At 53.5% G+C, this 24,250-nt stretch overlaps 12 protein-coding genes across 12 annotated transcripts; 6 read left to right on the top strand and 6 right to left on the bottom strand.

Annotated features, from left to right (window-relative positions):
• Positions 1-953: 953 nt before the first annotated feature.
• J4E86_010338 (uncharacterized protein) lies at positions 954-1,666 on the top strand (the record flags this gene model as incomplete). Its single annotated transcript, XM_051450837.1, has 2 exons — positions 954-1,148; positions 1,202-1,666. 2 exons carry the CDS (start codon positions 954-956, stop codon positions 1,664-1,666), a joined length of 660 nt encoding a protein of 219 aa, XP_051298030.1.
• A 388-nt stretch (positions 1,667-2,054) lies between these two features.
• J4E86_010337 (uncharacterized protein) lies at positions 2,055-4,367 on the bottom strand (the record flags this gene model as incomplete). Its single annotated transcript, XM_051450836.1, has 1 exon — positions 2,055-4,367. The coding sequence occupies one exon, from the start codon at positions 4,365-4,367 to the stop codon at positions 2,055-2,057; it is 2,313 nt and encodes a 770-aa protein (XP_051298029.1).
• A 1,937-nt stretch (positions 4,368-6,304) lies between these two features.
• J4E86_010336 (uncharacterized protein) lies at positions 6,305-8,110 on the bottom strand (the record flags this gene model as incomplete). Its single annotated transcript, XM_051450835.1, has 3 exons — positions 6,305-7,732; positions 7,878-8,000; positions 8,090-8,110. The coding sequence occupies 3 exons, from the start codon at positions 8,108-8,110 to the stop codon at positions 6,305-6,307; spliced, it is 1,572 nt and encodes a 523-aa protein (XP_051298028.1).
• Positions 8,111-9,095: 985 nt separating this feature from the next.
• On the bottom strand, positions 9,096-9,835 carry J4E86_010335 (uncharacterized protein; the record flags this gene model as incomplete). The annotated part of the gene is made up of 4 exons (XM_051450834.1): positions 9,096-9,140; positions 9,205-9,373; positions 9,434-9,562; positions 9,630-9,835. 4 exons carry the CDS (start codon positions 9,833-9,835, stop codon positions 9,096-9,098), a joined length of 549 nt encoding a protein of 182 aa, XP_051298027.1.
• Positions 9,836-10,301: 466 nt separating this feature from the next.
• J4E86_010334 (uncharacterized protein) lies at positions 10,302-11,695 on the top strand (the record flags this gene model as incomplete). Its single annotated transcript, XM_051450833.1, has 4 exons — positions 10,302-10,338; positions 10,410-10,442; positions 10,597-11,357; positions 11,405-11,695. 4 exons carry the CDS (start codon positions 10,302-10,304, stop codon positions 11,693-11,695), a joined length of 1,122 nt encoding a protein of 373 aa, XP_051298026.1.
• A 610-nt stretch (positions 11,696-12,305) lies between these two features.
• Positions 12,306-13,348, top strand: J4E86_010333 (uncharacterized protein; the record flags this gene model as incomplete). Its single annotated transcript, XM_051450832.1, has 4 exons — positions 12,306-12,387; positions 12,531-12,583; positions 12,638-13,209; positions 13,264-13,348. The coding sequence occupies 4 exons, from the start codon at positions 12,306-12,308 to the stop codon at positions 13,346-13,348; spliced, it is 792 nt and encodes a 263-aa protein (XP_051298025.1).
• Positions 13,349-13,830: 482 nt separating this feature from the next.
• J4E86_010332 (uncharacterized protein) lies at positions 13,831-16,053 on the bottom strand (the record flags this gene model as incomplete). The annotated part of the gene is made up of 2 exons (XM_051450831.1): positions 13,831-14,055; positions 14,128-16,053. 2 exons carry the CDS (start codon positions 16,051-16,053, stop codon positions 13,831-13,833), a joined length of 2,151 nt encoding a protein of 716 aa, XP_051298024.1.
• Positions 16,054-16,787: 734 nt separating this feature from the next.
• On the top strand, positions 16,788-17,861 carry J4E86_010331 (uncharacterized protein; the record flags this gene model as incomplete). The annotated part of the gene is made up of 1 exon (XM_051450830.1): positions 16,788-17,861. One exon carries the CDS (start codon positions 16,788-16,790, stop codon positions 17,859-17,861), a length of 1,074 nt encoding a protein of 357 aa, XP_051298023.1.
• Positions 17,862-18,134: 273 nt separating this feature from the next.
• Positions 18,135-18,571, bottom strand: RPL38 (60S ribosomal protein L38; the record flags this gene model as incomplete). Its single annotated transcript, XM_051450829.1, has 3 exons — positions 18,135-18,187; positions 18,241-18,369; positions 18,508-18,571. 3 exons carry the CDS (start codon positions 18,569-18,571, stop codon positions 18,135-18,137), a joined length of 246 nt encoding a protein of 81 aa, XP_051298022.1.
• A 329-nt stretch (positions 18,572-18,900) lies between these two features.
• Positions 18,901-19,456, top strand: J4E86_010329 (uncharacterized protein; the record flags this gene model as incomplete). The annotated part of the gene is made up of 4 exons (XM_051450828.1): positions 18,901-18,936; positions 19,022-19,115; positions 19,185-19,231; positions 19,298-19,456. 4 exons carry the CDS (start codon positions 18,901-18,903, stop codon positions 19,454-19,456), a joined length of 336 nt encoding a protein of 111 aa, XP_051298021.1.
• Positions 19,457-19,838: 382 nt separating this feature from the next.
• On the bottom strand, positions 19,839-21,589 carry J4E86_010328 (uncharacterized protein; the record flags this gene model as incomplete). The annotated part of the gene is made up of 4 exons (XM_051450827.1): positions 19,839-20,501; positions 20,597-20,814; positions 20,910-21,360; positions 21,410-21,589. The coding sequence occupies 4 exons, from the start codon at positions 21,587-21,589 to the stop codon at positions 19,839-19,841; spliced, it is 1,512 nt and encodes a 503-aa protein (XP_051298020.1).
• Positions 21,590-22,842: 1,253 nt separating this feature from the next.
• Positions 22,843-24,220, top strand: IDH1 (isocitrate dehydrogenase (NAD(+)) idh1; the record flags this gene model as incomplete). The annotated part of the gene is made up of 5 exons (XM_051450826.1): positions 22,843-22,875; positions 22,946-23,003; positions 23,058-23,132; positions 23,183-24,086; positions 24,136-24,220. 5 exons carry the CDS (start codon positions 22,843-22,845, stop codon positions 24,218-24,220), a joined length of 1,155 nt encoding a protein of 384 aa, XP_051298019.1.
• Positions 24,221-24,250: the final 30 nt, after the last annotated feature.

The raw sequence follows: 24,250 nt of genomic DNA, 5'->3' as shown, positions 1-24,250 counted from the left end.
GACGAATTCGTCCGGACTCGGCTCTGCACGGCGCACTCCGGATCGCGGAAGTTGATGGATATATTATCGCGTCCGCAACTTGTTCTGGCAAGAACAGACGGACCCAGTTGATGAGAAACAAAGAGGCTTCAGTGGTAGCAAGAAGTCAGACGTAAGCTGCTGGCAGTGATGGGGTTTCAAAGCAAATCGAGGAGGTTCGGACGGTCTTTCGTCCGTTAGGTCCGCGTATTAGGTCAGCGAAAGAAGCTGAATAATGCCCGCTTAACGGCCGTACAAGGACTACTGCTGACCACGGAAACTTATAGTAGGCCAGGATTTCCAGGCAACAATGTTATCTCGCGTTTGCGGGCTCTCGGGGGTTCGGTCGAGTCGGAGATCCTCGACCCCGTTCCCCATTTGGCGAAGTATGCGAAGAACGATGCGAATAATCTCCAGGTGTACGAAGAGCGGTTAGCCCGGGGCTATGCTAATGCTTGAGTCGATCACGAAACGTGGAGTTTGCGGGTGATATCGCATGATGCGACTTGGCTGTAGTCGCGACCTCGATAATGCATGCGTCGCAATACGCGTATATTACCCCACGGGAGTCCCCGCGACCCTTGCTCACGACATAGTAAACCTATCTTCGGGAGGAGATGGGTACGCTGTCGACAGAAAAGTCTGGACCCATTATGACATCGTTTTCGAACGCTTGCGTGGAACGCGGTCGGGCGCAGGCTAGCAAGCCCTATGAACGGTAGGGCACCACACGTCATCCGTAGCCTGCCGCATCATACCCAGCAAGATCACCGTCTTACTGCCAGCTGCCCATCTTTCCAAACCCAACGCTCTAACCAAAAAGATCTACAGGCCCTGTTACACAGATGCTCAGTATGGTACCTTGATTGAGAACACTGGATGAACATTCCTCCCTCCACAATCAATTGGCTGCAGCACGCGTTCTGCTGAACAACATGTCTGCAGCACACGACTTCCGTCATAACCAGCATCTTCCACCGAGCCCACCTCCCTCACCCCCATCTACACGACGGAGACACAAGAAGAAGAAATCAGACCCATTCGAGGAACTCGCAACCACACCAATACCCTCGCTGCCATCTTCCCCAGCAAACGAGCTGAACGACGACCAAGAATCGCTTTTGACAAGAGTAAGCCAATTCCAACGACGAACCTACTCTTTCATTCCTAACAAATCTCAAAGATTATCTTGACGCCTGTATTATTCATATCCTTCCTCCTCTCCCTCTTCCTCGTCAACTACCGCAATCGCGCCCGCCGCACCGAAGCCCACTCTCCCGGCTTCTCTCTCCTCACCTACCTCGCCCCGTCTAGCTGGCTCGATCCAGAACCCTACCAAGACCCCGACGATTCAACATGGGGTCGAAGAGGAACCATCGGACACGTAGAGCCTCATGACGCTATAGGCCCGCGGCCAGACGAGCCAGGCGAGGAGAAGCCCAAGCAGAGGAAAAAGAAAAAGTCATGGCACCTGAATAGGAAGATTAGGAAAATGGCCAAGTTGGAGATTGGCGACGCGCTTGAGATGAGGGGGCGCATGATTGTGGTTATGCTTGTAGTGTTGGGGTTGACGTGTGGCATGTTGTGGATGGGTGTCAAGTGGGCTGTTGTCTCGGTATCGGATATGATGTCTGGCGCAGAAGCGTGATTAGTAGAACGGGATCATCGCTCTTGAATAATAATACGCATGATGCACGAAGCATAAGAGAGTTTTATTCTGTGTCTCGAATTGTCTAAATATGGGCTCTTGCTCCAGAATACCCTAAGAACTATAGCAAATTACTCGAACGCCAATAGAGGCCGTCAAGAGGTCGTTCCATCATTAAGATACAGTCGTGAGCGCATTAGTCGTAAATGAAGAAAGAATAAACGCCAATGCATAAACGAAGACAGCGTACAGTCGTCTACAAAGAAGGGTATCGCGGCCTTTTCAACGCCCAGCATAATTCGAGAGCCACCTGGCCATATGCGCCCGGGGAAGAGATTAACCGAATACTAGGGAATAAAGAAGGAAATAGGAAATGCAACTCTGGTCACTAATGCTTCAGAGTGAAGAGGCGCGCAACAAGCCGATCGAAGAAGTACCCCATGTCGGCACCTTGTCTCTTTTCTTTAGCTTTCTTGATCAGGTAGCTAGATGCATCCTCTCTCTTGATAGCCTCGCGCAGGCTTTGGATAAACACATCTTCGGGTGTGCCCGTCTGGTGAGACTGCATTGACTCGCCCTCCCAGTCCGGCCTGAGTCTAGCGTGGCAGCCAGAGAAGCAGGCGATGTAGAACTCAAGTAGCTCCTTGACACCATGGTCATCGACCTCGGTATTTTCTTCAGTAGTAGATGAGCGAGAGGTGTCGTAGCGGGTATGGTACGGTAACTTCGCGGCGTGGTAGTGGATGGATTCTACTGTCATCAAGACAGTAATGAGGACAGCTAGAGCGATAGGCCATTCATCGCAGTTCTTGTTCAAGAGAAGTTGCTCCAGTGATGTGAGTACATCCTTCATCAAGCTCAGAGCGAGAGCAGGCATGATCGCACCGAACTGCGAGCGGATGAAGCACGGTGTGGGAGTCAGGTCTTCGGGTATGTTCATCGTACTGCGAATGACTTGCTCCAACATGGGGCTCTCGCAGCGTGATGGCAGTGTTATATCGCCGCCAATGTGGACAAGTACGAGAAGCTTGAGCGACTGGTGAAGTATGCGGTAGTGAGGCGATTTTGTTGAGAGGGATCGGGAGAAGACGTAGATGTCGCGTAGGATTCGGAGCGGCGAACAGTATAGTGGGAAAGCGCGGAAGTGGTGAGCTACGAGTAGCGACAAGTGGGAGTCGAGGGTTTGCGTTAGTTGGAATTGCGCATCAGTTGTTAGTACAGCTGGTAGGACGGCATGCTCGTGTGGTGACCCGGTATAAGGCTGCGGCGGCCATGAGTAGATGATATGTTCGTGAACCAGAGGAGCGTCGTCGTTGAGCTGCACAGGGTGTACTGAAACCGGGAATGATGGACCAAAGCCGAAGTTCAACGGAATGGTGTAGGTGACCTCTTTTGAGATTTTGGATTGGCCTGCCGGAACAAACGACTCCAACGGTCGTGCGGTTGGATGCCACCCGAGACGGTCAGAGAGGAATGCCGCAGACAGATCAATAAGCGTATGATCCCGACACGGGTGATTGACAAGATCACCTTTGTAGTGATCAAGACAGGCTCTGCACGGAGTACCAGGGTCGCACTTTTCTTTCCGCCGTTGACAATTGGAGCAAGCGCCAATAATGCGCATCAACGCTGCGTGCTGGCGCTGCTCAGCAGTGAGAGCTCTCTTTCGTCCTTTTAGCGCTCTTCCTGACATACCCTCTGTGCTAGTGGGGGCCAGACGATTGGTCAATGGATTGGGTTGGTAGGATACCCACCCGTAGGCGTCGGACGTAGGAGATGGAGTAGAGGCTTTGCGCCGCGAGAGCGAAGCGCTTCTGGACAGCGCAACACTGCGAGGGTAGCGTGAAGTGCCTGGCGATACCGAGAGCATGGGAGGAGCTCTTCGTGCCGATGCAGACGCTGTAGCCCGATTGTTGAAGCTTTGCCCACGTGTAGTATCCGGGATGGCGATGGCTCTGCTACGACTGTGTAGATCATACTCGCCATCTGATCGCCGATAGGATGGCAGCATCGAATTATAGCTCTGTGGGAAAGATTGGGGGATTGCGATAGGTTCGACTTCTGATTTGCCTCCGTCGTCTTCTGCAATAGGTTCGATGATCCGTGGCTGCTCTGCCCATGTACCAACGTTCGAAAACAGCCGGGAGTGTCTCATATCCAGACCACTGAAGGAATGGGATGAGTCCGCAACATGAGGATTGAACACTGTTTCAGCCGTACTCTCAAAAGACCCTGCCGACGAAGTGAAGGATTCTGGGATACGCTCATATCGTGTGTCTAGAATGGGTGAATCGCTGATGGTTCCTAGCGGTGACAGGAGACTGTTGTCGCAGGCACCAAACGATCCGAAGTACTGGCTATCCGCTTGTACGACGAGCGGAGAAGTGGATATCGTGTCAAAGGACAGAGAGGTGCCATGCACTTGTTCAAACGAGGACTGCCCATCTAGAATTGATGGTGGGGCCGAAACAGTATACTCGAGCGAAGGCGGTTCGTCGGCGATTGAGGGCGGCGCTGAAACCAGATACGCAGGCTCAGAGGTATAGCTTTCCGATAGTTGGTGACCTGCAACATAGTTGCGCTCTTGAGTGCCCGTGTAGTTGGTCTCTCCTTGGAAGAAAGGGTCGTACAATTCGTCGTCCCAGGCAACAAGATCCTGCCAGCTTTCGTTCGGTGAACCCAGGTACGGGATATGAGACATGCTTTGGGTCGGCGGTATCGCGCGTTAGGCTGATGCGAAGGTGCAAGCGAGGATAGAGGAAGACCGTAAGGATCACCCCTTCGCTGAGGGTCTCATGCGGTTAGCGAAGAGAGATGGAAGCGCGGACAAGACTGAATGTCAGAATTTCGCGTCGTAGGGTGGTGTCTGCGTAACATCAATGAACATCTCCAGGCTGAAAGGTGGCCAAAGTTATATTCTACGCGCAAGCTGGGGCAACGTTGGGGTGCTGCGGCTGACTGCGCGGACTTAACTGCCTTGCATCAAAGGCCACCAGGGCAATTGACGAGTAGTCGTCAACGGGCTTATCACGTTGTTGCTGCTTATTAGTCAATGACTAGAACTTGTCTGTGAGCGGCCGCAGGCGGTTGGTGCTGGAAACTTTGCGTTGATGGTATGATGTCTTAGGGCTGGTCGGCAGTGCCATCTGACCATGCGCGGGCCTGCAGCATGGTGGCCGGTCAACTCGATCTGTGATAGCCCTGTCACCGTGCTTTGCCGGCTACGTCTCCCCGCTGTATACTATGGAATGGAGCTCGAATCAGAGCTTGCAACGTGAGCACCCTGCGACGTAGTGCCAGCATGTCGGCTTTACCCATTTGCGCGAATTTGGTGGACCATGTCTAAAGAGGCAGGCTTCTGGAAAAACTCCGCCCCATCGTGGCTGTGGACGATGGGACTAGTTTGATAAACTCCTGCCGTGCGTATGCGTCTCTGTGTACCAGGGCGTTGTTACACATTCTTTCTCTTCGACATTTCCACGAGGTGGTAAGTGCTATATCTGTCGAACAGGGCTGTGGGGTTCAGAAGGACGATTGCCTGTAGATGGTGTGCAGGTGCCTGGGCAGGCTGAGGGTAAAACCTACGTTTGCCGAGCTGAAGCAACACCTTGACCCTTTTGGGGAGACGTCAGTTGCAACTCTCGCGCGACGGCAAGATTGCCGCGCGGGATGGGAACACCTCGGTTCAGAGGTAGCGTTCTGTAACGCCCCCTCCCCAGACTGTCGTGAACAGACATGCCAGGGTCAAGCGATTATCTAGCCCTTCTAAGTAAACGACATCTTGAATCGGCGCACTATGTATTGCCAAGCGAGAAGCAGCCTGGCGTGTTGCCTTGTATGCGGGTCTCTCGCGGCATGCGACCATCACCGAGCCGTTAGAGGAACTGCGCCTTACGCTGTCCCTGCGCTAGATGCTGCAGTGGTTTGTACTTGTATGCATGCACTCCACTCATACAGATGTGTAGCTAGCGAGCCTCACTCTTCTCTCGTATTTGCGGCTCTGCGCAATCACTTCCCCTTCTGCTCGAGCACGTCGCTGACGTAGACTATCCTCAAGACCGTCGATTGCGCAAATAACTCAACCCTCCAAGTGTCTAACGCAATCCGACCAGAGCCAGTCACTGCGAGAGCTTGTCACCAAGAAATGAACATGGGACGCAGAAGTATAGTAATGTTTACATAATTCATACTGAAGGACCCAACGCCGAGAGGACGGAGTGGGTCCAGCCCAAGGAATATTAGGGCAGGTGGTTTGGCCAAAAGATACCAAAGCAAGCAACGCGAACAGACAATGGCCGTAAGAGTACGTATATGCAGACAGTAAGACATACGAATGTAGAGAAGTACAACAGGAGGAACCAAATCCAGAACAAAACATGTACGAGTACATGTATACCGAGCCCACCCGAAACAACCGTTGACTTGACGTCGGGTATCATCTAAAAGGAAGAAATATGTGAAGCAGACTGGTATCGTACAAAGCCGATCGCCAGGCTACTCCGAACCTCGACGAGGCTCTTTTCCCCCCAATTTTTGTCAGACATCGATCATGTCGTCGGATCCCTGACTAGGTGTCGGATCAGAACAAGACCACGCGCGCATGCGGATGATGATGTCCAGATCCGGATCCCCGTCTAGTCAGGAAGCCTCGGCAGGAGCGAAGAACAAGACGATCTCGCCTCTGTCGTTCCTTCTGAGGCGCAGATCCTTCCAGAGTTCTTTCTCCTCTTCCGCCTTGGAGGGCGCACGATCGCGCTGCTCGGAGCGCTCGCGGTGGTATCGTTTCAGAGCCTTGTTGACACTCATGCCGCGCTCAGAGTCTGGCCCTTTCGTAATGAAGGACATGAACAGCCCCGCACGCGCATCGAAGTCTGCCGAGGCATGTGCAACGTCTCCACTGGGGCGCACAATAAGCTGGCCTTGGCCATCTGGCTCCGGGGAGTTTGTTTCCGAACGGTGGTACTCAATGGCCTTCATGGGCTTGCGCTCTCGCGGTGCTGGCGACACGGAGGACGAGTATTGGCGGCGGCGGATGCGACGAACCTCTGTGGTAGAATCCTCCCGCTTCTTCTTAGGCCTGATCTTCACAAGAGCAGTGTTGGCCTTGCGCTCCTTACGTTCCTTATTCTCCTTCCGGTCACGATCGCGGCCTCTGTCCTTCTCCTTCTCCTTTTCCTTCTTCTCTGCTTGCTCACGTGCCTTGATGTCAGCCTTGCGCTGCTTTGCTTGTTCTGCCTCGTATTCTCGTTGCGCGCGCATAAGAGCCTTGGAGTTGCCCTGCTTGACGCGTTTCATCGGGCTCAAAGGCGAGTTGACGTAGTCACCTGAGTCATCGGGCGAAGGTGGGAACTCAGGACGGGCAAGGAGTTTGTTCAGTCCTCCAGTAAGACCAGAGTGCAGCATCGCGGGGGCATCGGCCATTGTAGTATCCCTTTCCTCTTGGGCGCGGATCGCCGACATGTCAAGTTCGCTGGGTGAATTGCGCTTGCGCTTGCGATCGGTCTTCTTCGACGTTGTCTCCACATCGGTATCGCCCGACTTTGTCCTGTTGTGCTTCGACTTGGGAGCTGGCGTGGCGTACGAGTCGTAACGCTCGCGGGAAGGGCGAACTTGCTCAGTCCCGTACGAGAATCCGTTCTGTGCGAAGGACTCGTCGTCGTCGGCTACCTGGAACTTCATAACGTCTGCGATTGCGGGCATGTACTGCTCGTCGTATGCGGGCGGCTGACTGTCTTCAAGCATACGCGCTTCATCGATGTGCGTGGTCGTTCGCGGAACATTGGGCGTCGAGGAGGGGTCCAGGAAATCGAAGACATTGGGCGCTTCAATCGCGGCCTGCTCATGATAGCCTAGCGAATGCGCCGCTGGTGGAGGAGTGGGTGCGCGAGGCGGGGCATCCACGACTGCGACGGCGTTGCCATCGTCGCGCGCGTCTTCGACATATGCGTTGTGGGGCGTGAGTGCTTGCGAGTTGTCGTGGTAGGCGCTGTCCCGCTTCTGCTGCGGACCCTTCTTCTTCTCTTTGTAGAGTTTGCCCTGGTACTTCTGGTCTTCGGTTATGCAGGCCTGTTTTGCGTGCGTCAGCCACTTTGAACAATGAAAAATCGAACACGGCGCAATGCGCAGTGCTGGCGCAAGTCGTGCAGCAATCGATAGGCGTTGTTTCGAGGCCAGCAGATCGTCATATAGGGCAGGAGAAGCATATGCGTACCGTGTGGGACTTGTAGGAAGTTCCCGGGAAGTGCACCATGCAGTCGAGGCAGGTAAAGGACGCGCCATAGCATTGGTTGCGGTGGCCGTCAAGCTTCTTCTTTGTGAGGACGTCTCCACAGTTCTAAGCCGTCACAGTCAGCATACGATGCATGGCTACGGCAGGGGCGCATGGTGGGGGAGAGGTAAACATGGGACATGGGGCTCAAGTACCTCGCAGGAGAACGACACCATGGTGGGAATGCGGTTTCGATGGGCAAGGAGCGGTGAACAGCTGGCAGACGGTCAATGGAGGAGAGGATGGAAGAGTCGGTGTGGGGAGGGGGCGCCGCGTCGTTATCACCCCTCGCTGGCCCAGGGAAGGTTTCAGTTGTTTGGGATACAACAAAAGTCGGTATAGCGCTAAGCTGCTTTGGGAACAGGCCCCTGTGACAGTGCGCGCCTCGCGACTCTCCCGAAATACATCAACTGACCGCGCATCGCAGCTGCAGCCCGTTAGCGCCTGCGAATCGCTGCACTTGAGCCACGCGCCCGCCGAACTGGTGGGCTTGGTGGGCTGCCCAGGGCCCTCTCCCAATGGCTCGCCGACCTGGAGCATCAAAGTGCCATGACGCACTCGTATCACACACGGTCCAGAGGGGCACAGTGTCGCAGGTAGAGTGCGATGCTTCGTTCTACCATCCTTCTATCATGCTTGATAAGGCTATCTTGGTGGCTCTCCTCGCGACAGGGCTGTTCCTGTCCGAAGGCTGATCTCTTGAACATTCATTCGCTAGGGCATTGCTAGGGCAATTTCGAGTCCGGTTTACATCCCACCACCACAAAGCCACTGCGAGACACTGCCGTGTGAAACCCCGCCGACGAACTCTGCGATCTGCCGGGAAGGCCGGAGCTGCTCCGTCGATATCTCTCAGCTATCGTCTTGACTATTGGCTTATTGGCTCCCTCCCAGGTCGCGAGCAGCCATTTGCGGCGTAGCAGGTACCCGCAAATAATGCTATCGTGACCAAGACGCGACCCGTCTGCGCAGCGCAATGTCTCGGGCATTGCGCATCAAGTCCGCTGCGCCATCCAACCCCAACCTGCATGCAAACACGTCCTGCATGTTTCAACATGGGGCTTTTGCGGTCGTAAAGGATACATTGTCAAGTGTATCCTTCAAGGCGATGCGCTTGCCTGCTGATCTCTCTGCCACTCTGGCGCTTTATCATCCGGGGTCTTATGCAGCTGTGTCTTTGTTCGATGTCGGATCGTCGTCTCCACACTGGATGTTGGTGTGCGCGGTCAGTACATGTCTCACATGTGGTTCGTACAGGGACACTACTTACACCGCAATCATACGCGTCGCCTATGTCTTCGCAGTTGAACTCCGGCTTCCCCAGCCGCTTGTTGACAATGTTATGTACGTAGCAACCCCACATGGCAGCCGCTGTCCGTGACGAGACCTGGGGAGGGTACTTGGCAAGTACTTGTCCGAAGTGCTCTGCGCATTCTCCGCTGAAATCCCAGTCAGCGCGTGACCTCTATGTGTTGAACGCCGAGCAGTGTAAGACATACCAGGGGTATAGGCGTTGGAACAGGTGTACATATGACCGCAGCGCCTCTTGCTCCTCGTCTGTAGGGCTTTCGGGGAAACGAGCGAACGTTGTGTGTAGGACTTTCCACGCGGCGCGACCGAGTTCTGCCCTGCATTTGCTTGTCAGCCTGCCTCGTGTGATCTGTGTGGTGCCCGCGCAGGCCGTGATGCACGTACTTCGCCGTCGCATTCTCTAGTTTTGGCGCGATGGCATGTCCTGTGAGCACAGCTTCACTGGTACGGCCTAGTTTCTTCTCGGTCGATGGCGATGCTAGGTGTGCTGGTGTCACCTTGTAGGGTCCTACTAGAATGAATGAACAGAGGGCGAACACGACTAGGGCAAAGACGACGAATCTAGCCCGAAGGCCAGTAATGCGGATCATTGTAGAATAGGTATACTAGGTCTCTGAGAAGAGAAAGCGATGTGTTAAGGCGGTAGGAAGCGTTCCATGGTTCACTGTAGAATGTGAAAGGCTGCCATCCATGGCCACGCACGCGATGCCTCAGATAACGCCAAGCATTGGGGCTTCGCAGCATCACGCCCGAGTGGTCCCACCACGCGCGGGTAATCTGCAGGTACGTCTGCGCGATCGAAGCTAGTTCGCATCGGAACAACATCGTCAGGGCTCTCCGCCATGGGAAATCTACAATTTGCGGGCGGGTGGGCTTTTGATATATTGCGACGGCTGCCGAGGGATATTACCGGGCTACGTCATCCGATATCGCAGTAGGGCTGAGCTTACTGAGCCTCCGAAAGCGTTCAAAACTTTGGAATCGCCAATTGACTGACCTGCATATTGACTCGCACCTCAGCACACGACACCCTAAACCACTTCAAATAAATCAACAATGTCAGACTTTCCTCCTCCACCAGTCGACACCATTGGTACGTCAATTGCTAACCCGGTCGCCGGGACGTTCCACACGCCGCAAAGACCTGCGCTAATTCAATCGCAGACTGGAGCAACGTGGGCTTCAAGATTCGGGAAGGTAAGGCTTACCCTGTCGCGAATGACTTCAGTGCGCGGCTGCGTTCAAGTATGGACGAGGAGGCAGAGTCTATTTATTTCTGCTGCGTACTCTCAGCCCCACCACACAGTCATCTATAAAAAAACGCATTTGAACATCTCCTAACTTTGCAAAGTCGCTGGCCATGTTGAATCACACTACTCTAAGGAGACCGGAAAATGGACCCCTCCAGTCTTCGTCGAGGACCCATTCCTGCGTATCCACGGAATGGCACCGGGACTAAATTATGGAATGCAGTGCTACGAGGGCATGAAGGCTTTCCGTGCACCAAACAACACGATCAACATTTTCAGGCCCAACAAGAACGCCGAGAGGATGCAGCACTCAGCGTCTTTCATTTCTATTCCGGAGGTTCCGACAGACCATTTCCTCGCCTGCTGCAGTATGGCCGTGGGAATGAACGCGGCGTACGTACCGCCCCATGAAACAGGCGCCGCAATGTACATCCGACCCCTACTCTTCGGTAGTTCGGCACAACTTGGCCTGAATCCACCCCAGGAGTACACTTTTGTCGTCTACTGCATCCCAACTGGTGTCTACCATGGCTCAAACCCAGTAGATGCGGTTATTCTTGAGGACTTCGACCGCGCCGCGCCAGAGGGTACTGGATCAGCAAAAGTTGGCGGCAACTACGCTCCAGTATTACGACATAGCGAGAAGGCGTACAAGGCAGGCTACGGTATCACCCTGCATCTGGACAGTAAGACAAGGAGCGTTGTTGATGAGTTTTCAACGTCTGCCTTCATTGGCGTAAAGAAGGACGGCGACAAGGTCAAACTCGTCGCATCCAATAGCAAGAACGTCATCCAGAGTGTCACAGGAGACAGTGTTCTCAGGATTGCCGAATCTTTTGGCTGGGAAGCTGAATCTCGAGAGGTACTACAAGCGTTCTGTCAATGCGTACGGTGAGCTAACAATTTCAGATCGCCTATGACGAACTCAAGTCCTTTGACGAGGTCCTTGCTGCTGGAACCGCGGCGGCTCTTGTCCCTATCAAATCCATTACCCTGCCTTCCAAGGACGACAAGTTCACATACGCAGAGGCACAGCAAGAACCAGGCCCAGCATGCAAGAAGCTTCTTTCGACCTTGAAGGGTATTCAACAAGGAAAGATCGAGGACAAGCAGAGCTGGCTGTTCAAGGTGGAGAGGCCAGAGCAATTCGGAAAGCAAGATCAGGCAAATGGTGCCAAGATAGTTGGACAACTGCCTTAGAAGGGTTGTGTCAACCAAGGTTCAAGCGTATACCATGTAAAAATCGCGAAACTCTGAATGATTGCCACCATGGTTACAATCCGCCCGAGGTTGACCTTTTACATCTATATGAAGGAATTCTGAACAGTGCGACGCTGAACAAAACAAACGTGCATTACATCTCCGCTTTTGCTTTGTCCTATACTTAGACGAGACTGTTACAACTCAAACACCCGACAGCAAGACCACGTGCTTGAAACGAAGAAGACGACCATAACACCGGAAACGCGGAGCTTGCAACGGCGATATCTCGTGTTAAAGGTGTTGGTGCCCCAGGAGTATAAGTGCCGAGGCGGCCAGAACTATTTCCTCGACACCCCCACGCAGTCTAGCCCCATACGCATACGTCATCCCTGCTTTTCACCCGCAGAACCCACCTGCATCTGCATCATTCGAGCGCGCGTCTACCCAGCAGTGCAACGAGACAGACACCCGACATCCCTACCCTTTCGCATACCCACGAGGCCCGCACCCTTGATTAGGCCTTCGGCAGTTACCACCTCGCACAGAATAAGTGGCACGCCGGTGCCACACGATCCATCCATAGAGTCACATTGCAACCGGGTGCAACATGCCTGGATCGTTTTCGAGGATTCGCGACAAGGCGAGGCGCCACTTGGGTGATCCTAGTCCGGATGAGGCCTATCTTTCTTGTGAGTCTGCATCGAGAGAGTGCAAGAGGGCGAAGACTGACTGAGAGTAGATCACGATGTGAGGGGTGTGTACGCGTCGCCTATTCCTTGACTTGCGCTTCCATGCGCCTTTGACTAATCAACGACCATACTGACGACTACAGTGACGCGAGCCGACTTGGACAGTATCAAGTCTAATGACTGGCTTACGGACAATGTGCGCATACCACTTCCTCCCAATCCACCGCAGTCATGACTAACGCATCAACAGGCAATCGCCTTCTGGCAAGAATACCTCGAGCGCGAAGAGCTCAACGCCTTCCCCAAAGCCTCCATCGTCCTCCTCCGCCCCTCCATGTCCTACATGCTCATGCAAAGCGCCGAGCCCCTCTCCCTCAAAGAAGTCCTCCCCAACTTCAGCCACACGACCCACGTCTTCCTGCCGATAAATGACAACACCGACGTCACACAAGCCGAAGGCGGCTCGCATTGGTCCCTCCTCCTCGTGTCCATCATCGACGGCGTGTCCTTCCACTACGACTCCATGACCCAGTCCAATGAGCGGGAAGCACGGAGTACGACTATGAAGCTGGAACAGTTGTTGGGCAAACGACTGCGGTTTATCCCTATGAATGATAGTCCGCAGCAAGAGAACGGCAGCGACTGCGGCGTTTTCGTTTGTGTGCTCATGCGGCATTTACTGCTTAAGAGGCTGCTTCGGGCCGATGCGAGCAAGAAGGTTAGCATGAGCATGCGGGATGCACACATCAACGCGAAGGATGGACGGAGAACCATGCTCAAAGTCATCGAGGAGAGGAGAGATGAAGGCAAGCGGAGACGCTCGTAAGTTTCTCATGCTTGAGTACAACTGCAGAGAAGAAGCTAACGTTTGTGCAGAGGAAGCCACTCGCCGTTTAGGAACCCCTCCGCCCACTCCAAGAGCCCGCCACGTATAGGCGACGAACAGTCACAGGAGCGTTAGTACCCGCTGTGATTTGTATCGAAGGGATTTCCTGGCCGAGCCCTATGCGATGGAGATTAAGAACACGGACTCGTTCTCCTGTGTGAACGTAGCACTGCATACACCGCATCCCCGGTTATAAATACGTGAGCGAGCGTAGGATACCCCTCACTCGGGAGACGGACTGAATGGGGTTATGAATTACGATTTACGTGTTTTATGTTTACGCAAATATACGAATAGCTGGCATCATCACTGGAGTTGATAGTATTAATGGAACACGCATCTTAACATCTCTATATCGCGAGTTGGGCTAGGAATATATGCGCATTCGAGCCTATGTGCATGTCTAGTCTACGACAGATACCACTAACCAACGTGATAGCGCCACTCATGCATGTACAAACGTATCCAGACGCTTGCTTCCAGATCCTAGACCCCATAAAACGATACGTGCGCGCTCTACAAAATTCCCACAAAGTGCTTTAATCCATTCAACACGTCTAAGTCGTCTTTTCTTCTGCCTTGGTTTCGACCGGCTTAGCTTCACCCTTGGGCACAAGGTTACCGTTATCGTCCCGCGGTATACGTTCCCAACCCGTCTTAAACCTCTTCTTGCTTGCGTCGAAGCGAGGCAACGGATGCGCCTCAGTATTCAGGACGATTTGATCGAGAGGGAGGAGGTCGTCGGGGGAGAAGAGGAGGTACATGTATTTGAGTGTCTCGGCCTGCATGAATGTGTTAGTAAACCAGTCCAATACCCCTGAGAGAAGTGAAGACGACGGGGAAAAAGAACTTACAAGCCAGAAACTCTCCATGTTGTCCCGCGACGGAGGAGGTACCTTCGTCACATCACCGATACTAGAGAACCCGCCATTGTCCTCTACGATAGTGTGTTTTACAAAAGCCTCGAACATATCCCAGCCCCATTCGCGGTAGATGTCGTCGCCGGTTATGCGCCACATGTACAGGAGCGACTCTACCGTTTCTGGTCGCTGGAGGTTATGCGTATCAGCTGGCTTGAGGTCGAAATCGCTCTTCCAGCCCTCGCCGTCGGGGACACTGGTGTCGAGCTCGGATTTGGACGCGAGGATCTCGGTGCGGTACATCTTGGGCGGGTCGTCGAGCTGGAAGTAGGCGATTTCAGGGGCGAGACCTGTGGCGGTTACTTTGTACATGCCCATGCATGTCTTTGTGAGTTCGCGGGCGAGGGTAATGTCTTCTTCTTGTGCTTTGCCCCAGGTGGGTAGTTTGCGTGCCTCAGCGAGGGGAATACCACCGGTTGCAGCGAGGGCGATGGTGCCGGGTAGGAAACAGACAAGGTGGTCCATTTTGGGGTGCAGTTTGCCTTCGATACCGCTTGGTCGCTCTGCTAGGACGGTGAAGTGGCTGTTCTTCGTGTATGTGAGGAGATGCTTCTTTGCGCCGTTGAGCGACTCGTTCCACATCTCTTGGTAGACTGGTTCTTGCTTCTGGGTTTGTAGGTACTGCTTGATGAGGTATTCGTAGTAGCTGTCTCCACGACTGCCCCATCGAATCTCGCTTCCGCGAAAGGTGCCTTTGTCTGCATAGATGAAGATGGGTAGGAGACCGTCTTTGGCACCGTTGTCGTCCACGACTTTCATTACTTTCTCGGCCACATCCCAGTAGTGTGCCTCGCCGGTGAGGAACGCTAGGTATTTCATCTCGAGTTGGAGAGTGGTTGCTTCGGCTGTGGACGACGCACCGCCGTCGGCGTGCGAGGCTTCGCCTTTGGCGTCTCTTAGGATCACACTGGCCCAGGGCACACCCGAAGGTGACTCGTACGCGCCCATGAGACGATCAGCCAGGTCGGTAGCTTTCTCCAGGAAGAGGTCCTCCTCGTTCGAGTTCTCAGGCTTCAGGCCTGGAAGTGTCTCTTGCAAGTAGTGTGCAGACAGCAGACCACCAAGCATGCGTATAGTTGTCTCAAAGGTATTGACATCCTGCTTCTTGTCGTAATCGAGACTCGTCGAGATCCATTGCCGTGCGTGGGTGAGTTCTTTGGTGAGGTTCATGATCATGAGCGTGTCGAGTGCGTCCACGATGATCCAGCCCAGACCGTTGGGCTCAGCCATGTATCGACCCTTCTTCGAAACGGGGTGGTACTCGTCGTAACCCCAGCCATGCTCCTCATACGCGTTCCAACTCAGTAGGAAGGCGTCTTTGACTGCTTGTCTCCGCTTCTCCCAGTCAACTTTGCTCTTCTTTCCGGCAGCACTTCCACCTATATTTGACAACAAGCTCTTGCCCCTATCCTTCTCGTCTTGTACTGTGCCCACGTTTGTGCCACCACTAGACCATCCGAACCAGTAGAACAGCCCCAGCACTACCAGTGCTATCAGCGACATGCCCCTCTTACTCCGCAGGAAGCCTTTCCTTCCCCTCGCACCACCGCCATATCCATAGCTTTTCCCCGAAGGCTTGTCCTTATACATTGGCAAGCCCTTTTCGTTCCCCGGTAGTTTGTTCCAAACATTATCTTCAAACTTTCGTTGCGCGCTCTCGAAATTGGGTACGTTGCGCGGGATGGCGAAGGACATATCTGAGTCCTGGATCGCCTGTTTCGTGGCCTCGACTGCCTGCTTGGTCGATTCGACGGCTTGCGAGGCTTTCTTGTTGGCGGCGTTCTGGAGGACGGCGAAGGCGGAGGGTGTCTTGAATGCTGTTTTGCTGCGGAGGTTGAACGGGTCGCGTGTCGAGTTCATGAGGCGGCGCGACGCGTAGTGCTGATTAAACAATAGACCAGGCGGAGCGAGTGTAGTTCACCCTTGCGAAGTCTGATAACTTGTCATCTTGCTCCAGACTCCAGTCGACTTGGGAAGCAATGCTCAAAGCGCCCTCTGTCTGACTCGCCAGGTGTTCATTGCGCATCCCCGATGCAGATAGCTTGGCTAGACAGGGGTCCCGCATCTCAGGAAACCTCAGCCACAGCGGAGTTCAACGGGGAAGCTCCACCTTCAAACCTCAGCCTCGTTGCGACTCGCAAGCATCGCTCTTCCTTGTGCTACAGGTAGGACACGCGTACTCAGGCACAGGCACAGTATAGCCTCCTGCCGCAACCATATATATCTCAGCAGAATGAGGTATATCAACAGTAGCTGCGATGCGGCAATGTGTTTCCAGAAGTACTCGAGCATTGTTCTCATGATCACCGCCCACCCTGCAGTATTTACGATTACCGCGTCTTGTCGTCATTGCTATCTACGCGTTACGTGATGGCGTTCTACACCAAGGACGAGGTGCGCTTCCTATTCTTTGCTCTCTTTTCCTGCCTACCCTTACACCGTTGCTTTCGCATTGCTCGCACACCTTCCCCGCCAGTACATAGAACAGAGACACCTAGCATCGGAAAGTCACAATCAAGAGTGCATGTACGGAAGAGCAAGACGAAGCGATACGATTCTTCATCTACCATAACCATCTCACCAAGCGAAACGCAATGTCAGGTGCAAGCATGAAGCGCATTCAGATTACACCAGACGGCTCGGGTCCACCTACGAAACTCGACACCGACGTTCCTACCTCTTTACCCGACGCCAAAGAGACCAAGATCCATCCTCAGAACGCCCCAGACGCTTCAACAAATGCCTCCCTCTTCTTCGTTGGAACTGCAACTACAATCTTAGAGTGGGAAGGCATCCGCATTCTCACTGATCCCAACTTCCTACATGCTGGCGATCATGTTCACCTGGGTCCGGGCGTTGGTGCGACGAGACAGACCAACCCTGCCATCGATTTGGAAGAGCTACCGAGAATCGATGTGATCTTGCTGTCGCATTACCACGAAGATCACTTCGACCGAGAAGTAGAGGAGAAACTGTCAAAAGGTCTCCCGATCATCACTACACCACATGCCAAGGAATGCTTGACAGGCAAAGGCGAGGAGTCATTCAAGAATGTGCATGCGCTCGACTTCTGGAACAGCTTGCTCCTGGATGTATCGCAGTCAGAACAAACAAACCAAAGCGGTCCGAAGCCGAGCATCAAAGTCACAGGTGTGCCGGGAAAGCATGTCCCTCCAGGTCCACTGAACGTTGCCAACGATATTCTTGGCGCCGTACCACCTACCAATGGCTGGATGGTCGAACTCGGGTACTCAAATGGCTCTTCTGGCGATGGCAGCGATTTCGAAAACGGGTACCGGATCTACATCTCCGGCGACACGTTAATGGTGGACGAGCTCAAGGAGATCCCTGAGCGATACAAGGACCAGAACATCGACCTGATGCTAGTCCACCTGGGAGGCACTACGATTCCTGGGCCTAAGATGCCGTTGCTGATGGTCACAATGGACGCCGAGCAGGGTGTACAGCTCATGCAGCTCATCAATCCCGACCTGACGATTCCGATTCATTACGACGATTACGATGTGTTCCTGAGCCCGCTGGACGATTTCAAGAAGGCGGTACACGCGGCGGGTCTAGATAGCAAGGTTGTGTATCTGGACCGCAAGGATCAGTACAAGTTCAACGTGAAACAAGGACAGAAGCCGAAGCAATCGCTGTATGAGTAGCCCTATCGGTAGTGACTCTGTAACTAGCTGTTCAGCAAAATTGACCATGATACATGATGATTCTTGGTGCACGTCGGAAACAGGCTGTGGTGTTCGGAATGAAGTTTGACTTTTTTCATTCCTGGTGGTAACCCAGTGTGAAGGGTTCCGTGATGCCATTGAACAAAATTTATCCGTTGAGACGCCGTCCGCCCATGCCTTCTTGCTTCGTGCGCATCGTGCGTTGATGTCCTTGCACACTTCTGTCCTCGGTTCCTCACGCGTTCGATCCGTTTATGCGTGCTTGCCCTTGGGGTTCTTCTTGCCAACGTCGGTGATGGTAAGACCTGCGGTTGTTAGATTCGTGTCATTGGCGCTGGAGTATTGGGGATGTGCGTACCCGGGGGCAGACTCTGCTTGAGCTTCTCGGCCTTGTCGGTGTCCTTAAGAACGAGGGTGTAGACGTTTGTTGAGCATCGGACCTTGAACTTGATGTTGTTGACCTTCTTGTTCTTCTTTATGCGGGCGGCTGCAATAATGTCAGTCCAGTGCTCTCATCACATTCGTTGCCTCGATCGTCGCAGGTCTCTGCGGCTCGCATTCATCGTGCACAATCCCTCCTCCTACTGCGACCGCAACTTTCCCCCGGCGGAAGTGGTAGACGTACACTTGGCATCCTTGCGCCTGCAGATCTCGATGAACTGCTTGATGTCGGAAACTTCGGAAGGCATCTTGACGATTTGTGTGTGGACGGGTCGTTGGAGTTCGGGATCGTGAAGTTCGGAGACGCCTAGGCACAGGCCAAAAATGCTGTGGACTCGCTTGAAACGCACGGGCTACGAAGGGGCTGCCCGCAAGCGTTGCTGCTTTGGGCCTGGTGGGGTGACGACGAGTGTGGCGTAAACCAGGAACGCTATGGCTGCGTCGCGTGAAACAGTACTGCCTACAACCCTATAATTGCTGCAATTCTTCTCCAAAGTTCATCCCGCTCCTCGTCTCGCTCAAAACTCCTTGAATCTCTCTCCACACACGCACATACGGCCAACTTCCACCGTTCAGCATGCCGACCCCCATCGATCGCGCGGTCCAACAACGTGTAGGTTACTCATGGCTCTCCTGGCATCTACTTTACATAGTGGGCCTTCTACATGCTGCTGAAAGTACATGCTGACATGATCCAGGGCCCTTTCTTCGCTTTTGCCGCAGTCGTCGCTGGTGTAGCAGCATGGAGCATCTGGGGACAAGACATCTTCCCTAGTCAAGACCCTACTGGCGGTACGTCAATCTGAACCTCTTCATCGGCAAAGCGTCCCTGAAGTCCAGTTTTGCTGACAATGATTCCAGACCCAGAAACATGGACACATGATCAATGCGTTACCTGGCTCAAGCACGTAAGTTCTCTAAAGCCTCGGTGTGACGAAGGACACAAGATAGCTTTGGCTACCTCTCAGCTATAGAATACCTTCGTCAAACTGAGGTACAGCCTGTTGGTCGTCTTCATGTTAACGCCATGGCAGAGAAACCTACATCCCTCTCCCGTTGCAACAACCGCTGAGCTACTGGAGCGGATCAAGGCGAATATGAGGGTCGCTAGAGAACGAACACCAGGTCAATAGACATGTGTAGCGCACGAAATCTATCCAAATCAATCAAATTGCAGGCTTAGTTACAAACTTCCAGCACCGAGAGACCCTTTGACTCATGAGCCGGGCTGAATGTCGACTAAGCCCCCCTAACTCCTGCAGAACACCTTGGTAGTCGCCTGGCTGAGCCGTTGCTCACCGATTGAACGCCAAATCAACTCCGAATACCTCCAGGCCTCATCGTATTTCTCGCCAAATAACTCCTGCAGAATACCACGGTAGTCGCCTGGCTGAGCCATCATCCATTTGTCCAGCGCATAAAAAATCTTGACTTCCTCCCGGGCTCATCATATCGCATCAACGCCGTACTCCTTCCAACACTTTTTTTGGCCCATTTCGTTACTCCAGCCTCATACTAGTTGCCACCATCCGCCTTCTTGAACTCCTGCAGAACCTCAACGCTAGCGCTGTAGTGCTCAGCCTCCTCGGTGTAAGCGCTTTCCTCTTCCAGCATCTCTCGGTTGAGACGATCCAGCTCCTCCGCCATACGCTGCTTGTAAGGTCCCATCTGCGCATCGATTTCTACCTGCTTCGTAGCGGTCTCCGCACGCCTCTTGCGCATGTCCTCGAGGTTCTTTCGCTGGTCTGCGAGCTGGCGTTCGATCGAAAGCGTCTTAGGTGTGGAGGAGCGCGGTACTACAGGCTGGGCGATAGGTAACATAGGCGTAGGCGTAGGCATCGTACGCTTTGGCTCTGGTGGTGTTATACCGTTGGTGGTGGTAGATGAACGTTTGGCTGGTATGACTGCCACGGGGGGCGTATCTGACTTCTTCTGACCGTCGGTAGTGTTGATAGGCTTTTTGGTAGTCGCCTTGGCTACGGCTACAGATTTCTCTGCGTGCGCATTTGCGGGCTTGGTGCTTGATTCTGGAAGGCAGGGTACTTTCGCAGTCATATCGGCCGTCGGTACAGAAGGCGCTTCGGGGGTCGCAGTCTGTGCTTGATCTTTAGGGGATGACATCGTGGTAGCCTCGGAGGGATTTGGTGGAGGTCCAGGTTTCTTGATGGGGCAGGATATCTATAGGTAGATGTCAGGAGCAGGCAACAATCAGGCTGATTTGAGAATTTGAAGTGACGCAGAGATGAAACTGTGGAAAGGTAAAGTTGGGAAACCGTTTCTCTTGCCTTTGGTATCGGCTGTGCGCTTTTTGCTGGCGTGGTGGGAAGCATCGGCGATTCCGATCGCGACGAGGCGTCTTCGTCATTCTTCGATAAGGGCTTTGCGCCAATGGTAAGAGGAGGAAGAGGTTCCAGCACTAGAGTATGTGCTTCGCCTATATCTTTGTCGTCAGGGTCAAAACTCATTGACATGTTCTCCTCGAGAATTTCAGCTAAGATATCACGTTAGCCTGATAGCCAGAATCCAGTCTAGCAAGCTAACCTTCAGTTCGATAGTGGAAGCGAAATATAGCCCACGGCTCTGTACCTGGGCGTTTCGCATCCGCCCTACGCTGGTAGGTTTTCGGTTGATTATCCTCCAGTGGAGTAGTGTCCTTTTCGAAGGACATCCTGAAAATGGGAGCTATGCGGTTGTAGCCTACTTTCTGCTCGATGCCGCCCGTATCCCTGTCTTTCATATCACTTTCATGGGCGTAGTACTTCTTTACTTTGCCAATTTCGTGCCAGTCTCCCAGTTGGCGGGTGATGTACAGTCGCAGCTCAATGGTGCCGATGGTCTCTGGGGCGTCGTTTTGAATCGTAACAGCGTGCTCGAGTGGAGTCACAGTAATGTCAGTATCGATGATGCCTTTGGTGGTCTTGCATAGAAAGGTTTCGGTGTCCAGTTTCCGGTTGTGTAGGATCACTGACTTAGCCACATGCGAGCCGGCTTTACGGAGTATCCCGTCCACGAACGTGTCGTAGGCTACAGCCAGAGTCTTTAGTTTCGTTAGAAAGTTCTGATGAGTTTATGTAAGTGATAGTTACCTTGCCGGAGAACCTGCCGCCCACTTTAGGCTGATGGCCCTCATCGATGGGTACATAGCAGCAAATCGCGTTGTCTCTTGGGTCCACATACTCTCCGTATTCTTCAAGCGCCTGAACTTGACACTTGACAAAAATGTTGACTTGGGCCTTTCTGTCGGTGTCCCTCTCAATCACTCTCATATTTGAGAATGTTGTGTAAGACGTGGATTCAGAGTAGTTAAGACGTGTTTGGTGAAGAGTCGGTGATTTCCCTCACGTGAGCCCAGAGTGAGTCGGTGATCAATGCGAAGGGGCTGCTCGATTAAGTAGTGCGGAGGTCGTTATCGTACTATATGTGACGCGAGCTAGTTGAGTACGTTCGTGTGAATTGGCAGAAGACGTGTCTATGCGGCAAACTGGATCGATGCTCGCCGACAGAGTCTCATATGAGTAGTACTGACAGCGCGGAAGGTCGAGGATACCTGACGGTATGCGCGCTTTCGCCGCTGCCCGACGCGCTTTGGGGCTTCGGTAGTCGCGTGCCTGCTGTTTTGGGCCACTAGGGGCAGCGTGAGCCTGGAGAAGAAAGCTTGGTATGAGACCGAAGATAATAGAAAATATCCGAGATGGGAAAGGGTGGAGAGAGAGGAAGAGGGTGCGTCTTAAAGATTGGGAGACCTGATGAAGACGGCAGAGTGGTGAGGTGAAGGTGAGAATAGTCAGTTGGGTGACACATGCTAGAGAAACGCTGTGATGCCAGGGACTGCCACGTCTGCAAAGCATAAGTGAGAGTCTCCTTAGGAGCGCTCATATACTCAGACGAACGTGCCGGCTGATGTAACTAGACCAACTCGTAGAAAGCATCAAATCTAGACTGCTCTACTGAGCAGCACGTCTCCAAGAGTCCAAATGCTACATGATCTGTAAGAGCAACTTAACATGATTCCCTCTTTTGCTCTTAAAGTAAACTGTTATAACCAACCTGTGGGTTCTGCCACACCTGTAGCATGATACAAAGAGCGCATTTAGCATATTGTGGGAAAATCACGTTAACTGGCCGTTGTACACTGACCCTATGAGCGTTAGATTTTCCATCGCCGCTTATCAGATGAATTCTGTTGTAGCATGCGACTCATTGCCCATGCGATCACATGCAAATGGAGCTGTGATGAATTAGGCAGACACTGCGACTGTGAAAATGGAAAGAAACATCCGGAGTACAACAGCTGCGAAAACAGAAAGAAGCAATTATCGGAACGAGTGAAAGACATCCATGGATGGTGCCCTGCGTCGGAGATAATAGAGAGAGCGAGCCGCGGCGGAAGGACGGATGTGGTCATTCGCCAAGCGCGGTTTCTTCCTTCGGTTCGGATGCATTTTCGGGGGACGGCAGCTTCAGCTTGTTTCTCTCCACCTCAAATCCCTCACCACCAGCCCAACGCCGCAACTCCACCATGTTGTCGAGGACCTCTCAAAGAACAGCGCAGGTACGAGCAAGACGATGCGCCCGCAATTGGCGGGCGCGGTGGGAATTCGAGTGCTAATGCGCCTGTGCAGACGCTCCTGCGGGGCGCGAAGCCTGCCTCTCGATGGGCACCCGCCATGGCTACCCGCTGTACGAAGACCACGTGAAAGATATCCAAAAATGCAGAGTCTAACGCGGCGACAGCAATGGCCACGGTCACCCAGGACATCTTCAAGCCCACCAAGTTCGGCGGCAAATACACCGTTACCTTGATTCCCGGTATGCGCGATAGCCGCCTATAAATGGACATAGATTCTGAACATGCGCAGGTGACGGTATCGGTGCTGAGGTCTCCGAGTCGGTCAAGGAGATCTTCAAGGCGGACAACGTGCCCATTGAGTGGGAGCAGGTCGACGTCTCTGGTGTCGACTCTGGCAACGTCCACTCCGAGGAGCTCCTCCGCGAGTCCATTGCCTCGCTCAAGCGCAACAAGCTCGGTCTCAAGGGTATCCTCCACACGCCCGTCGAGCGCTCCGGCCACCGCTCCTTCAACGTTGCTCTCCGTCAAGAGCTCGACATCTACGCCTCCATCGTCCTCCTCAAGAACATCCCCGGTTACGAGACGCGCCACAAGGACATCGACTTCTGCATCATCCGTGAGAACACCGAGGGTGAATACTCTGGTCTCGAGCACCAGTCGGTCAACGGCGTCGTCGAGTCGCTCAAGATCATCACCCGTGAGAAGTCGGAGCGCATCGCCAAGTTTGCTTTCGCCTTTGCGCTCGCCAACAACCGCAAGAAGGTTACCTGCATCCACAAGGCCAACATCATGAAGCTCGCCGACGGTCTATTCCGCAACACCGTCAAGAGGGTTGGTGAGGACTACCCCACTCTCGAGACCAACGACATGATTGTCGACAACGCCTCCATGCAGTGTGTCTCAAGGCCCCAGCAATTCGACGTCATGGTCATGCCCAACTTGTACGGAGGTATCCTTTCCAACATTGGTGCTGGTCTCGTTGGTGGTCCTGGTATCGTCCCCGGTTGCAACATGGGCCGTAACGTCGCCGTTTTCGAGCCTGGATGCCGTCACGTCGGTCTCGACATCAAGGGCAAGGACCAGGCCAACCCCACTGCTCTGATCCTGTCCGCCGCCATGATGCTCCGTCACATTGGTCTCGATGACCACGCCAACCGCATCTCGCAGTCCGTCTACAAGGTTATTGCTGACGGGTAAGTTTGAATTCCAAATGAAGAGCAACACATGCCTAACATCATCTAGTACCGCCCGCACACGCGACATGGGAGGCAACACCACCACCCACGAGTTCACCCGCGCAGTCCTGAACCAGATGGAGAAGGCATGATTTAGCCATCATGATCTTCGTGTTTGCTAA

The sequence above is a fragment of the Alternaria arbusti genome (assembly GCF_024043155.1).
Source record: "Alternaria arbusti strain BMP 1465 chromosome Unknown scaffold_21, whole genome shotgun sequence".
NCBI lineage: Eukaryota > Fungi > Ascomycota > Dothideomycetes > Pleosporales > Pleosporaceae > Alternaria > Alternaria arbusti.
Note: the sequence above shows the minus strand (reverse complement) of the source record. Positions and strands in the feature narration are given on the sequence as shown.